The sequence below is a fragment of the Diachasma alloeum genome, unplaced genomic scaffold (genome assembly GCF_001412515.2).
Source record: "Diachasma alloeum isolate Michigan unplaced genomic scaffold, Dall2.0 Dall_scaffold_00194, whole genome shotgun sequence".
NCBI classification, from domain to species: domain Eukaryota; kingdom Metazoa; phylum Arthropoda; class Insecta; order Hymenoptera; family Braconidae; genus Diachasma; species Diachasma alloeum.
This window is the reverse complement of record NW_021680359.1, coordinates 961,792-978,519: the sequence shown is the minus strand read 5'-3', so window position 1 is coordinate 978,519 and position 16,728 is coordinate 961,792. Positions and strand designations below refer to the sequence as shown.

At 35.5% G+C, this 16,728-nt stretch overlaps 1 protein-coding gene across 2 annotated transcripts; it reads left to right on the top strand.

Annotated features, from left to right (window-relative positions):
- Positions 1-1,256: 1,256 nt before the first annotated feature.
- LOC107048549 (phytanoyl-CoA dioxygenase domain-containing protein 1 homolog) lies at positions 1,257-15,817 on the top strand. 2 transcript variants are annotated; one of them, XM_015271767.2, is made up of 6 exons: positions 1,257-1,491; positions 1,616-1,649; positions 5,374-5,517; positions 8,179-8,292; positions 8,419-8,569; positions 15,204-15,817. In XM_015271767.2, the coding sequence occupies exons 2-6, from the start codon at positions 1,629-1,631 to the stop codon at positions 15,620-15,622; spliced, it is 849 nt and encodes a 282-aa protein (XP_015127253.1). In that variant the 5' UTR covers positions 1,257-1,491; positions 1,616-1,628; the 3' UTR covers positions 15,623-15,817. The 2 variants fall into 2 exon arrangements, with proteins under 2 accessions (XP_015127253.1, XP_015127252.1); XM_015271766.2 differs by having other exon boundaries at positions 1,258-1,649.
- Positions 15,818-16,728: the final 911 nt, after the last annotated feature.

Here is a 16,728-nt window from a genome sequence, read left to right as displayed (position 1 = left end):
AATTTTTCGATAAAATTTTCAATTATTAAACACAAAATTCCTTGAAATTTAAGTGGAACTATAACATGGCAAAAATAAAAAAAATTCAAGATGAATAAGAAGTTCAGGAACGAGTTGATCTTAAATTGTGTAGGAAGAATAATATAACCCATTTCTCCGCGTAAGTCTCGAATCGCCTTGATGCGAGAGGAGTGGGGGGTCCGTGCGAGCATTAGTGCGCCATAAGAGAAGCACGCTAGCGCACGCACATCACTACAAAACGGCAAAAAGTGGGGAACCGTTAGACGAAGCAAAGGATTAAATAAGGTAAAGACTCATTAAATTACTCCCCATTTAACAATTGAAGGAATGAACATTCGTCCGTATATTGTAGATTCATATTGTAAGTACAATGATGTGTTATCAAACAAACAATAATTGATCAATACAGTGTTCAAAATTTTTGTCTGAATTTTCCGATACACTTTTTGGAAATTTTTATCGAATTTAATTACCACTGACATTTCAAGGAATTGCTTGATTGAAAATTCAGAATTTCGTGAAAAAATCAAAGAGAACTGTAAATTTCAGTTCCATTTTTGCAAACCAGAAAATTCCCGTAAATATATTCTTCAATTTTCAGTGACATTGAGTGTAATTTAGGGGGAAAAAATTATGAAATTTCATATTTCACTGAAAATTCAATGTCATTTGGCACTGAATATTCATATTAGATTAGAAATTCAAATAAATTAAGGAATTCTCGTCTGCAGGCTGCTTAAAATGCTGGAATTTTGCCGCCTTTTCAGTGAAACTCGAAATTTCATTCTTTTCCTAACAGTGTAATATAATTATGTGTCTCAATCGGTTGAGCGCTTTCGGCCTGAACCATGGCCGAATGTCCATTTTTTCAAGTATCAAATAGGGAGTGATTTAACGAGTCTTTATCTTATTTAAATTATCTTTCCTATACAATTGAATCAAAATTTTTAACACCGAAAATTTAAATGCAGCACTTACTTAAATTTCAAAAAATGGCTAAGAGTGTATGTCACAGAATATTAGAGGATATCTTGATACACACAGTATCATCTGACTAATCATTCTATTTTTAAAAATATATTATCCGCTTGATTGCGTCTGGCTTACTTGACTCTTACGAAAACAAATAATCACTCGAATGCCAATGTAACGATAATTATGACTGACAACGTTCACAACAAACAAACAGCGCTCAAATAAGGTATAGTACAAAGGTCGAAGGCGCTCGTTGAAAGATCGGGAGCATTCGAGTACATATGGATGAAATAAAAGACATGTGTAAACAGTTGCCAAGTTGAATAAAAAAACATATACGTCTATCGCGCAGCTCACGCTTGCCGCTTCGTCACTTTGCTGGTGTCTGTAGTAGCGATTAGAATTGTGTGGGTGATATATATGTGGCTTGCGCTCCTCCGGAGTCTTCATCATCAGTCCGTGTAAAAGCAGTCCACCGATGTTATAGACGAGGAAGTGAGCAAGTTTTGTATCAATTTTCCTTGCGAAGATAAAAATTGCCGGGAGAATAATAATAAAGACGTGCATGATAGTAGCAGTAGTTATCCGCGTGGAAAATTATCTCCTTTGATTATTTTAGTGCAACGATCAACATGAAAGACATAAACGCGCAGGTGAGTTGATGTCTTCAATCACCATAAACTAATTGCCCAATAAATAGCTGAGTATAATGAATAAATGAACTTTGAGATTCTCAATTAAAATTGGTGACGTAGAAAATGAAATAAAATCCCTCGGTCGGTGTCGACTAGTCTGAGCTGGCTTGCTATAATAATCCCTCTCACTCGCAACCACTTCAAGAGGTCATACGTCCGTCCTTATTTTGATACTTCTGTAATCAGCGCTCAGCGTTGAAACCAAGATGATGGATAACTCGTGTATATTCCTCTCTATTACCACTCATTTATTCCGCATTCATTCCTCTAAATTACTTCAACATTTTTCCATGAAAATGAAAGGAAAAACACGAGGCATCAATCTTGACCTACATCAACGGAGCTTCAAGTTTGAATTTACATAAGTGCACCGGGGAAAAGTGGAGAAAAAGCAGAGCGTAAAGGGAACAACATAACTCGCGAGACCGTGAATGTCATCGTCAAACCGTCGAGAATGAGGAAATCCTATCTTGCCTTCTTCATTCAATGTTCCCAAAGCTTCCTGATCTATTTTAACTCGCAAGCGATTCATTCGAGTTGAATTACGAAGACGTATGGTACGTGTGACGTTATCGTGTGTCATCCCGCCCACCTGTGGCCAGTGATTATTTTCGACCTCTGCCTCATTCATCCGCCGTTTCAAATTCCACTTAATTACGTGGACCTCTCACTTTCCAGCATGTGAAGTTCAAAGAGCGATATGCAATTGGCTCACTGCAGTGATTAATAAATTGATATCAGATCAATGAACGATTTATCCGTTTCAAAAGCAAGAATTATTGAGAATTCCAACATTTGGGGCCTATAGTTCTTCAGAATTGAGTACATGGGGATAAATAACTCGTGTCATACCCAAACAACATTTTTATCTTTTCCTGTTTACAGCCTACCCAAGCTCCAAAAGGTATGCGTTAGGTGATACTAAAAATAACCCTCGTGTTGACCAGATTTAACCGAGAGATGTTCAAAGTCAGTGGGTGTTAAATTCATGGGGATTCCACGTTGTTGTCTCTTTTCTCGACGTTTTCGACAAGAGGGTCAGCCAAGGAAAAGGGACTGGGGAGTTGAACGAAGACAGCACTCAACCTTTTACCTGAATAGCTACGCTGTTAGGAATTCTTTGAAATCCAAGTAACTGCTGCGTCTGAATTCTCAATGTTGTGAAATTGAATTCAATTCAAGATCAAATCGTGCATGAAATTTCGTATTCATTTGAAAACTTCAACAAAATAGGGATTTTCACGTTCATGTGAAAATGGATATTTCAATGGCAGCTTGAATTTCCAAAGCTGTTGTTAAAACTAAATATTCCATTTTTTTCTTGTAAAACTAAATAATTCATTCATTTGAATTTCCGATAGATTGACAATTCGAAGCAGATAGCCATAATCGAAAATTAGAATTACTGTTAAATCTTCAATTAGTCAATTGGTTAATATTACTCTACAATTTTTAATTGTTATATTAATCATCCATTAAATATTCAAATTCTTAATTATTTTATCAATCAATAATTTAGTTAGGGAGATTGTCGATTATTTGGTTGATCAAAAAACCTCGTTATGAAATTTAGTATTACTCACTCAATGGACAATTGACAGTCCAATATTAACAATTATTTAATTCATCAACAATTGGAAATTTAGTTAATTTTGATGATTACATATGAACCTTAATTAATGTAAGGCTCAAATTCTCTTAATATTCAAGAATCCTATGATTGATGGCCATCCCTGATTCGAACCAACAATTGCTTAAATTTTCACAGTTTTCAATGATTTTTCATTATCATATGGCCTTGAAAATTGGGATTTCATTGGATAGTCAAGAAGTTGACTAATTCGTCAACTTCTTCTCAAATTTCATGTTCATTTCAAAACTTCAACATAATAGAGATTTTCATGTTATTCGATAATGGATATTTCAATGGTAGCTTGAATTTCCAGATCTATTGTTAATATGGAATACTCCATTCATTTGAATTTTCGATACATTGAAAATTCAAACCAATAATTAATTTTGCACAGCTTTCAATATTTTTTCATTGTCATATGAACCTAAAAATTGGAATTTCATTGGATATTCAAAAAGTTGACTGATTCATCAACTTCTTCTTCTGAAATTTCATGTTCATTTGAAAACTTCAACAAAATAGAGATTTTCATGTTATGCGATAATGGTTATTTGAATGGCAACTTAAATTTCCAGACCTATTATTATTATTGAATATTCCATTCATTTCAGTAGCGAAGTGGTAAAGCGGTTTAAGTCGACTTATCTCCCAGTTGAGTTTTTGAGGAATATTTCCGAATCTAAGGGAGATAGCAAAATTTTCATACTTACGTTAATTGGTGCACTTAATCGGCTCTACAAAAAAGGTTATAATAATAATTTCGCTATCTCCCTTAGATTCCGAGATATTCATTGAAAACTGATCAATAGTCAAAATTGACTTATACCGTTTGACCACTTCGCTACTGATTTGAATTTTTGATAGATTGAAAATTCGAATCAATAATTGCTTAAACTTTCACAGTTTTCAATGATTTTTCATTGTCATATGGACTTGAAAACTAGAATTTCATTGAATATTCAAGAAGTTGACTGATCCATCAACTACAAGATGTACAGAAAATTGCATGTAAATATGTTGTTGTTAACAATTTGAATATTTTTTACTAGAAATTCACAAGTAATTTTCTAGCAGTGCGAGGGAGAAGGGATTATTCAGTGTGTTCGGTTATTTACATCGTTCTATCCTTCTTCATTCTTCAGAGGTCTGCGGGTGGGGGGAAAGCCAGGATACCAGTGACATGGGCATACTCGCAACCCACAACAGGGTTGGTTTATTTTTAACTCGTCATTTGTCGATGCACGGGTTATTATTAAACTCCAGCGCATTCTCAAAATGTTACTGGAATTCCTCTTCTCGTGTTTCTCTTTTATCCGGTTCCAAACAGTCTCAAGGTACCTTCTCCTTTTTGATTGGACGAGGGAGTTTTCTCCTTTTTTTTTGTTCTCGGGCTTGAGGTGAAAAAATGTGCTATGTTTAGGCTGGTTCCGTTGAACCTGCGACTGACCAACGCATCCCGGAAGGGAGATACCCAAAAATAACGAGTGACCTTTGTTGGGCCTCTTTCTGTTACTGTTCTCAATTCCGTATCGACGATATAATACACTGTAATTTTAGTCCATTATGCATTCATGCATTTCAATCATGCTTAATCATTTGGGGGAATGAAAACTTTCAAATTCATAATAAAATTCGACTTTATAGAGCTTCATCGGAGGGTCGCAACCGGGTTGAGATTAATTTACAGAGAACAGAGACATGTGAAACAAAATGGTTGCGGTCACGCGATGCAAATAGTAAAAGCCAAATGTGCGTGGTCGACTGGTATGACTCGATTGCAAAACAACGCTGAACAAACCAAACTCAAATCAAACTAAATTGAATGTACGATGTATGTTTGACGGAAGGCGGGGGATGGGAATAGAGGAAGAGGTTGTCGGTTTTTGGTACATTGACGTAGTCGCGGGGGTTCTGAAGTGCTGCCAGGGGACTCGGAGATGTTTCGTTTGAGTCATTGCACCAACAACATTTCTGGCTCATTGGTCTAATGCATCCGGAGTTTAATTAGGTTTATGTAGTCAGTTTCCATTGGCTTAATTTGCTTTGTAGATTCAGAAAGATGGGTACGTTGTGCTGGAGAATTTTTTCACCCCGGAGGACGTTGAGGAGATGAAGAATTGCGGGGAGGAATTTACGAATAATTTGCCACCGGAGAACCAGAGGAGTATCTTCAATACGATTGATACCCAACAGGTAATTAGAATATTTATTATGATTCATTAATTACAGTATATCTCCAACTATTAATCATTACTTAAGCTGTAAATGTATCTAGTTGAATACATGAAAATTATCAACTTTTCTAACTCCCCTAAATCTAATCTTACGTATTGGACTTGTTCAACGGAATAAGTATGTAAGGAATTATCATTTGTGTAAATTCATACAAAATCATTGTAATATTACTGCAGAATAAACCGTAAGATTTAAATGCCTACAATAAAAAAAAATTACAGTATATTCATGATGTATATTTGCCAATTTGTCATAAGTGCACACGAGAAAAAATATTTGAATGAAATTTGAATGTCTTCGGTTGATAAAAATAATGATCGAGCGACGTTTGATATATCATGGGGTATCTAAAAAACTAAGAAAAATTTCGTACTCAATCGATTTTATCCCGTACGTCAGTCGAAAACGTATTTTGTCGTGTTTTTGAGTTTAAAATGCTCGTCGCGCCACAATTTTCAATCAATTTGGACTTTTTTTCTTAAAATGTTCGTTAGATTCCAGAGAACAACACTAAGCATTTCTTGAGCTTCCAAATGTATTTGAAGATTAATTAGGAATAATTCAACATAGTGCCCGAAAACCCCCTTATGAAAGCCAAAAGGGCGCATGTTCCCTTTCAATGGTTTTTCGACTTTGCGTCCAATTTGTGAACAAAATTGTATTAGCAAAAAAATTTCTACCAAAGGGGCGTAATTGCCTATTTTCACCGACAAATTGGGACATAACTCCACACAGCTGGTTGCCATTGTTAATCATACGTCTTGAAAAAACACATTTATTATGCGAATTACAACTCCGCACTTACACTTCTTTGCCATTATCAGTCGTACACCTTGAAGAAGTGGGCTCATTTTGCCTTTCTGGTCTATTTGGCCGTATTTTCACCACTTTCAATTAATTTTAGAAATCCTCGAGGAAATGAGAAAATATTCGTTATTCTTAGTATAATCGTGAAATAAATTGTTACAAGCAAAAAAAAAACAAGAACCTACACTTTGGAGTTATGCCCCTTGGTCATTGTTTATGCTCCAAGTGAACGAGGATATCAATCAAGAGATACAATTGATGGAGGCCTAGAGACCGACTAGAATAGCAATCAAAAGACTGAAAGTAAAGGGGCGTATGTCCTGGAGATATATCCTTTAGTTCTCATTATTATCTCCTACAGATACGGCCATTTGTCATTATCAAAATTAATTGGTGAAAAACATCGGAAAAAGTCGGTACATTCAATTTCACGATTAAAACCAGAGGTGCTCCAAAGTAATACCAATTAGGTGACAAAATTTCAGATTTTTAGCTTCAACTCTAGTCCTTAAAAATTCGCACACACACCCAGGCATACATACAGACATTTTCTAAAAACATCCGATCTTCATGTTTCATGACATTCTACGTAATTTTCAGGCAAAATTAGAAGATCGTCAAAATCAACAATTACAAAGCTTTCATTCGGAAGCAAAAAGCATACACCCCTTTTAACATACGGCGACGAATATTTCCCAGTAATACCTAAAAAAATTTATTATTACCACCATTCCTGGAATGGATATCATTATTCTTTTCATATTTTTCATATTTTTATAATCGTTCTCGGCGTAATAGATAGATATAGCTTTTCCGTTACATCTGCATGGAAAGTTAGATTTTTCTCTCTAAATGACGGGAGAAAAGTGGCTTATTTCATTCCTCGGATTTCTATTTTTTTAGAAGATCCTCGTAATGACATTTCTTAAGGTGAATAAACAACCTGAAAAGCTATTCCATCTTTCCGAGAAAAAAAAAATTGGATGAATACTGGTTTGAAGTTGGTGAATGCAAAAAGTCGGATAGAACCTCATTGTTGATTATTCAATTATGGCCGTCATTGGAAAATTGAAGTTTTCTCGGATATTCTTATTGCGGCACGTGAAGGGGAATTGAAGATACCAGATGCATATTTATTTTTATAACCGACATTCCTCCCTTTCATTTACAGAGAAAAATCGAACTTAACCGGGCAGTTATGACGAAAAATATCGTGCGCACCAAGGGAGGAAAACAGGACATTTTAACCCGCGTCTGGATTATTACGTGAGTAAACACGCGGGTCAGGATGTTTGTTGCGCTCCCTTGGTGCACAATATACTATTTTCAGACACCTGCAGGAAAATGAGTATTTGCCGCTTTCGAGTGAAAAGTTTCTCCCTCGGGCGGAAAGTACTTTCCTCTCTCAGGAACAACTTTCCACCCTTGAAAAATTCTGAGGGAGAAAAGTATTGACTTTTCGCCCTTGAGCGGCAAGTATCCACTTTCCTCCCACTCATTAGAAAGCAAAATACAAACTTTTCTTTGCTAGTGTGTTAAAAAACAGCATATACACCTCGGGTGGGGAAAATATGACTTTCCGCCCTTGGTGCACAATATACTATTCAATTTTGAAACATAATGAGTAGTCCCAAAATTATACCCAATTGAATAAACGTGCATTATGACATTGCAACGCTTGATACAACGGCATTATGACAAGGTTATTTCAAAGTTGACAAGATGAATAAAGTCGAGTCATCACGGTTTTCAAGTTCAGTGTATAATTCATCGTTCCTGATTACATGGTTCAATCATTTCTCTATTTTTCAGAGCAAGGATCAGTATTTTCTCGACAGCGCTCACAGAGTGAGTTCTTTCTTCGAATCCGAGGCCCTCGAGGACGATGGAAAGTTAAAGGTCCACCCGAGAGTGTCTTTGAATAAGGTAAAGCAGCTTACCTAGAATTTCGTTTGTCCCTTGATTTTTATTTCGGTTTATATTCCGCTCAAGTATATACACTATTTGGGCAAGAAATATACTTACATTTCTCTTCGATATACATGTTATTAGGTAGGACATGCTCTTCACTGGCTTCATCCGACGTTCAAAAGGCTGACTTTCGATGAGAGGATAAAGGAGGCTGCGTTTCAGTTGAATTTCCAGGAGCCCGCGGTCGCTCAGTCCATGTACATTTACAAAAATCCGGGGTTGGGGTCACAAGGTAAATAAACAACCTGAAAAGCTATTCCATTTTCCGAGAAAAAAAATATTAGATGAATACTGGTTTGAAGTTGGTGAATGCAAAAAGTTGGATAGAACCTCATCGTTGTTTATCCAATTATGGCCGTCATTGGAAAATTGAAGTTTTCTCGGATATTTTTATTGCGGCAAATGAAGGGGTATTGAAGATACCAGCTGCGTATTTATTTTCATTTGGAAAGCAACGAAGTAACGTAATAACATAAATTTCTTCAAATTGGCTGTGGCTTCACATTCTTCCATTGTTTTGCAAAATGAAGTACAAGTTAGGATAAGTCAGGGTGAGATGAGAACACGGGTGAGATGGATATTCTTGACTCCCAAGCGGCATATAAAAAAAGTTGATGGATTGCTAGGTATATTTTGAAATGGTCTGATGACCAATCAGTGGTAAATTTTGGGACCACACGGAGAAAAGTAAATGGTAGGGGTTACTTTTGTATGGTAGAGGTTACCATAAATTATGGTAAAAGGGTTTCTAAGTCAATCTCAATAGTAATTTTTACTATGTTCAACAGTAAAGCGTACTATGTTGTATCATTCGAACATGGTAGGCATTACTATACTATATAGCAACGACAACCATTATTATAGAAGAGATTACCATGTGGATGGTAATCAGTACTATTTATACATGGTAATCTCTCCTTTTCTCGATATCGTAGAGAATACTAAAAATAGCCATCAAGGCACAATCAAAATTGAATTATCGGTTACCCATAAACAAGTCTCTACCACTACCTTTTCTCCCTGGTCCAGCTCTTAACAAGAGATTAGAATTAGATCCAAATTATCGTCATTTTCTGCCAGTTCTCCCGTCCAATCGATCTGGAGATATTAAAACAGTAAGCTCTCTCAATTATTTGGGACATGATATCAGGGAAAACGTAATATTGATGATGCCGACCGAGGCTGGTCCTCAATTACATTTGATCAATATCGTAATCCTAGAGCCAAATAATCAAGTTATTCTTGTTACTCAACAATTACAAGAATACTCCTTTGAAAGACATTTCCAATCCTATGAAATTGATATAAATGATAAGAGGTGGTCGACATTGACATTTCGACAAATGAAATTTTGTATCCTATCGTATTTAGCTACCTCCGGGAATGGAAAGCAATACGTTCCGAAATGTTGGGTCTAGATTCTCACGCAAAGTTGTTGAGTTTAATTACTCACATTTGAATTTTTTAATAATTTTCATAGCACCGTAATGCCAAAAATTCTTCCAATGATTAGGTAAAATTTGGGGCAGAAAATCCCACTATTCTGTCGATATNCCAAAAATTCTTCCAATGATTAGGTAAAATTTGGGGCAAAAAATCCCACTATTCTGTAGATATGTATATTCTGATATTAAAATACTGATATAAATATGTTATTGTTAAATATGATCCTTACGATATTCGATATGATTAATCTAGATATATTGATGATTATTAATAGGAAAGAATCCAACATTACAAGAAAATACTCTGTAATTATTGAAACAGCGTCGAAACCAAATACGTTAAATATAAATATCTATCCCACTTGAAATTTCTATCTCATTATACTCTTTATTATCATGATATAGTTTAGTGATCATTATCTTTTATATTCGTGACATTTTATGACTTTTTCACGTTTTACCATATAATATAGGTCATGTTACCATAATGCATGGTAATCTCTCCTATAAACGATGGTAAACTTTACCAAACGACTATGGGTCCCTTTACCATAATTAATAGTACACTCTACCCTGTAACACGGTAGAGGGTACTATTCAATATAGTAATTTCTCCTATGTTCATAGGCTTCATTCCCATCGAGAGACTTACCATAGCCAATAGTATGTAATACCACACCCCATAGGAATCATTACCATAGCATAGTAATGCTTCCTAAATATTAGAAATACATACAAGTCGTAAATTTGACATGGGACTCTTTCCCATGGCTCTTCTCTCCGTGCAGTTATGTCCTCTATATTTGCACTAATAGAAAAGGTGGAACGATTTCGTTGCTGTTAACGAGGTTTTTAATACTCCGTTGGTCGCGCTATGAGCGTCGCGCCGCACTTTTTCCGATTTTTTCTGAATGTCTGTATACAATATACAGACATTTAAGCAAGAGTACTTAATCTATCACGCACTATCCCGAGTAGAAACTTCGTCAGGCAGACCTTTTGGCAGAGAAGGCCCTGCTCCGGTATCGATACGGTATAACTGATTACGGCATGCCAGATCAGGGCCTGAAGGGGACCTTGCATGGTCACCTTTCCCAATAAATTCCAAACTTTAAGCAGGCATATCTGATCATGCTCCAGTCAGGGCCTTTTGAGCGTACCGTGATAGAGAAAAATTAAAGTTACATCAGACATGTCTGATAAGGGAAATTCCGGGGTCTTTTTCAGCCTGTTTTGATTGAATACAAGTGCTTGTTGAGTATACCGAATACGGCCAACTCGATCCGGCCATGATCAGGACCAGGTAAGATGTGCCGGGAATCCTTAACTTCTATAAGTTCATCTATAAATTCTGATCCGGCAATGATCAGGTCCGAATAAGGCAGGCCGTACGGGACTTAGAAAAATTTTCACCAAACAAAGAGTCGGGGTGGAACTGGTAAATGGGGGTGGGTCGGAGAGACGGGGGGATGATGATCACGAAAATTATACTAATTGATATTATTCTAGATTTAGTTCAATACTATAATTTTATTGAGAGTATTATTGATATACTCAAAACAAACGATTATTTTTAAAAATGATACGGTGGTCGAGTGGATAGGATACAGAAATACTCGCGGATGGTTCCGAGTTCAAGTCCCGCTCTGGGTGACTTTATTTATTTATTATTCATTTTTGGCTCAATTTAATAATTCAGTTAGCAATTTATTAATTTGTAGCAAAGTCTATGCCAGGTAAGGGCTACACCAGGCCTCCTGTCACGGCCCTTATCAGGTTTAGAAATCAGGTCCTGATCATGCTTTGCGTTATATTTCCTATCAGGCCCTGATGTGGTAACCGTAACAGGGCCGAATCTTTTCTCCGGTACAGCGGACCAGGGCTTGACTAGTCAAGTACTAAAATTTCTACTCGGGTATTTTTCCTTCAATAGTTCATAATTTTCTTGCGAAGAAAAACATGAAAATTTTGTTGTTTTTTCTTGAGGCCGAGATCTAGAAACAAATCCGAAAAATTTCCAACGATGCGGCATGCTCAGATATTTCTCTCATGAATTTATCATTTTTTTCCATTATTTTGAATGTTCTTACGAAATACCTTGAGGTAACTGCCTCTCTGTCAACAGTTTGACAATATTATAGTTTTAGATATTTTTAATCCTCAAATTTTCCAACTCAATTGTGCGAGAAAACTCAGAAAATGTTCATACACTGACAAAATAAAGTTTTTTAACGAGGACTTCTTTAGTTGTATCAAGAAACTCATGTCTCGAAAATTGACAAGAAGAAAATATCTTATACTGAGAAAGATAAAACTTTCGGCGAAAGATTTGGTACTTGTCCCAAAGACGACGATAATTTTTTATGACAAGAAAGGGCTTTCTCAAATCAAGCCCAGTTGAATTAATTTGTTCCGTCGTCTTTAAGTCTAAAATCAAAAATTTTTTAATGCAAAAACCACTTGACTTGGTTCGAGAAATCGTTTTCTTGTTGTGAACAAATTACCCCTCATCTTTTGGATGAGTACAAAATCTGTTGAAAGACTTCTTTCCTCAGTGTAAGATATTTCCTTCTTGTCGATTTTCGAGCCATGAGTTTTTTCATACAAGTAAAGATGTACTTCTCGAAAAACTTTTTTTTTTCAGTGCACTCAATCAGTATCATCCAAATTACATTCTGCACCATATTAGTATTTTTCGTGTACATTTCCTCTTCGTAATTGAGTAATAGAACTTGGTTTGAAAACAATCGATCATTCTCATTTAGCTGTTGAAAAATTTCGTGATCAATTAAGGGGAGACTACTATGAGTTTTAAAAGTCGCGGTTATTGGAATGACATTTCTCATACATTGAAGATCGATTATATATGTCTAAAAGCGAATAATTAGTGCAAAAAAATTAATTGTTTATAGTTCGTTTGCCCCGCAGACGTTTAGGATGTTAAAAATTGCCAGGGCCTCCAATTTTTGAGCTACAGATGTTTTTTTCGTAATTTTTGAAAAAATGTGTACAATAACAATTACGCATTAGTTTTTTTAAATTCAACTCCTGCACAGCTAATTTCGTAACTGTTTTAATAAAAAAATTGCACCATTCACGTAAACTACCCCGAAAAATGTTTCTGAAATAATCGAGAATATATTTCAAATATTTTAAGGATGTTCTACACCCTTTCTGCCAAAATTCACGTTTTTTTAATTTTTCTGGCAAACTTATGATGGAATTGACGTGAAAAAACATAACGTTTTTGCGTTTTGTGATTATTTAATGACTGACGAAATTTTAAGGTGGTGCGAACATTTTCCTGCGTTTTCTCTAAACTTTTAAAAAGAATCACAAAACTGTAGTAAAAACGCAGGGAAATTATCGCACCGTTACGGAACTTCGTGAGCCATTAAAGAATGACAAACCACAAAATCGTTATATTTTTTCACGTCACTCCCATCGATAATTTGCCAGAAAAATGAAAACAACGTCAATTTTGGCTAAAAGGGTGTCGAATATCCTTAAGAATAACATTTCTACCTATTTTATATGAATGGCGCAACTTTTTATCATTAATAAAATGAAATTAGCTGTGTAAGAGTACAATATCGAAAAACTAATTCGTAATTGTTATTGTACACATTTTTTCAAAAATGTGAAAAAAAGACCTCTGTAGCTCAAAAATTGGAGGCCCTGGACTATTTTTAATACTTTAAGCGTCTGCGAGGCCTCGAACAATAAACAATTGATTGTTCTGCACTAATTATTTGTTTTTATATATATATATATATATATATATATATATATATATATATATATATATATATATATATATATATATATATATATATATATATATATATATATAATCGATCTTCATGCGTGAGGAATCACACTCCAATAGCCCGCGACTTTTAAAACTCATAGTTGTCTCCCCTTACTGCGACAAAAACGGAATTTCAAGTTCTATTTACAACCAAAATATCCCAAATTGATGATTTTCTTATAAGAGGCACAATTGAAACTCGATTCCCCAAGAGGTTTTATGCCACGGCGCTCGCTCCCCTCGGTTCAAACGCGCTTTTCCGCGCGCAGAAACATAAAATAGTCTATAGCATTCGGTGATAAATTCCGTTTTCTATGGGAGTACAGATCTCGGCTTCAACTCAGCCTGTAAACTTCACATTCTTCGAAAGAATAAATTTCTCACTTTGTATTATACTGTACTTTTACTTTCAAAAAACGCATTCGATGATACATTAAATTATTATAGCAAAATCTAATTATATTTTTCATCAATCCTCAAAAGTATATTCTTCAAATTCTCGAAACTATAGAGCTACTTCAAGGTGCCCATTTCCGCCAAACTTGCCCTATGTATCTGATAGTTTTCAGTCTATTTCCATATCGCGTGATTTCTACGAACAGAAACATTTCATGAAGAGGAAAACTTTCCCTGTACACTGACAGCAAAATTTCCTAATATGTAGATCATATTTACTTGAGAGAAGTAAATTATTTTCAATGGCTTAAATCTCAGAATGTTTGCGCTTCACGGAATTCAAATAAATTCTTATTTATCACTATCGTTCCGCGTTACATAATGGATATATTAGATATTGAAACATTGGAAGTAAATGAAAAAAATCAATAATTGAAGATTGACGATTCGTCTACGCGATTTGAGTGACTTCACTTGCGACAAAATCATACTTAAGTACTAGAATATTTTAAAACATGAGACCTTTCTCGGACTACGTGAGTTGAGAAGCCTGCGAGAATTGAGCGATTGAAGAAAAATTATTTGTCTCAAGTAAATATGTTTCAGATATTAGATTTTTTTTCTCAGTGTATAAAGCAAAAACGAATGTCCGAATTTCATACACCTTTTGTAGACATTTTTCAGACACAAAAAAACGTCTGAGTAAAATAAAAATTTGTCTGAATTTCAAACATGAATTAAGCTGTTTGGGCACCTATTCGTCTGAAATTCAGACAAATTTTCATTTTATTCAGACGTTGTTTAGTGTTTGGAAAATGTCTACAAAAGGCGTGTGAAATTCAGAGATTCCTTTTTGCTGTGTAGCTGTGAAAATTAGCCATTGAACAGATGTCCGAAACTTTTGTCTTACAACCACTCACTGTTAAGATAACTGCACTATAAGTCGATGTATTATCTTTCAAAATGATTTTCATCATGCTGTGTGTAAAGTGACAGTTTACGCACGCGGAGCGTGCACGAAACCCCACTTCCCACACATTGTAATGAAAAATAGGGTTCGATACTCGGGGGAAAAGTGTTTTTTGACTCGTGGGATTATATCACTCGCCTTCGGCTCGTGCTATAAACCTCCCACGAGCCCAAAAACACTTTCCCGCAATCGTATCAAAATATACTATAATGAGTCATTATCGAGGCTTTTTTTTCAATTCCAGTAAATACCCATCAGGATGCTTCTTATCTTCACACAGAGCCAATAAAGCTCATCGGATTTTGGATAGCATTGGATGATGCCACTCTAGATAACGGGTGCCTCTGGATTGCCCCAGGATCTCACAAGAGTGGTGTCCACAGGAGATACATCAGGAATAAGGATACTACCTCGCAGGAGTTGCTTATTTATGATAAATCAGCGCCGTGTTACCCCATGAGCAACTTTCGTCCTGTGACGGTACGAAAGGGCACCTGCATTCTCATCGACGGTCAAGTTGTTCACTACTCCAAAGCCAATAAGAGTGAAAATTCTCGACATGCTTATACTTTCCATATTATTGAGACAACAGACGTTCGTTACTCCAAAGACAATTGGCTTCAACCACCACCGGGTGGATTTCCACTACTATATAGAAATTAATTGAAAAATAGTTCATTGATGCTTTTATGATGTTAAGTAATTACAGTCTGGATTATATAATCCACATATATGTGGCTGTGAACTTATTTTACTTATTTAAAAATTGAGATACACAGAAATATCTCTGTTTATCAAGTATTTTTGTTTTAATGTGAGCTTTGTATTGAATAAATTGTTACTACTGCTGAAAATTCATTTCTTGAGCGAAAATGTTTTATCATTACTTTTTGCCATATCATGCATTCTTCAGAAAAGTGTAGGCATGAATTGAAAAAATTTTCTCGGTAATTTTAAGGATAATCGGGCGAGGAGGAAATGTAGGAGGTGAGGCGGGTTTCTATTGTTTTCCTGCAGAAAACCAATCGCTGAACAAAAAAATTTTTTCCATTCGGATTCAAAATTCAGGCAATATTAGGGAGTATCTCCGGTTAAAAATTATTTTTAGAGCTAATCAAATTTATTTGTATCTGTTCCACGCATTGAATGGTTTTCAGATAGTTTTTTTTAACAAATGAAAAAATATTAATCCATGCGAAAACGTGGCGACATCGTCAGTAGTTTTTTTTTTACCAGGAGATGGTACCACTGGCTCGAGGGAGCTCCAATCACAACGCTTCATCGTTCTCTCTCAAGAGACATTCAAATTAACCGCGCTACCCCCATCCGATCGGTACTTGGGACGTTATGTTGCTTGTTTGGGCTGCGTGCGCAAAAATTTCAGTTTTTAGTACTTTTTTCGCTATTATTAATGAGCAATACTCCTAGGCGACAATCTTTTTCACTCAAAAAATCATTGATCACATGTTTTAAATGTGTCTAAAGTTTCATGACTTTGGCTGCATTTTTTCCTTGGGTTTTGCAGTTTTTTTTGTGATTTAAATGACCACTTTTTCAAAAATTCATAATAAATTAACCATGCTCCCCATCAGTCTGAAAATTTGCACACGCCTTTTCCATCATTTAAAGAGTACGTAAAAAAAAAAAGAAAAAAATGGCTGCTTTTTTTCCAACCCTCCGGGCTCGCCCGATTATCCTTAAGCTCGTTTTCTTAGGGGAAATGGCCCAGGGAATCGTGAACTAATTTATTTGTTTTTTTTTTATAAAGG

What these genes read in the sequence shown, in the direction of transcription:
- LOC107048549 (XM_015271767.2), top strand. Translation starts at nt 1,629, where the DNA reads ATGAAAGACATAAACGCGCAG. An exon ending in ATACGATTGATACCCAACAG is followed by an intron (nt 5,518 to 8,178) that starts GTAATTAGAATA and finishes TCTATTTTTCAG; the next exon opens with AGCAAGGATCAGTATTTTCT. An exon ending in TCCGGGGTTGGGGTCACAAG is followed by an intron (nt 8,570 to 15,203) that starts GTAAATAAACAA and finishes TTTCAATTCCAG; the next exon opens with TAAATACCCATCAGGATGCT.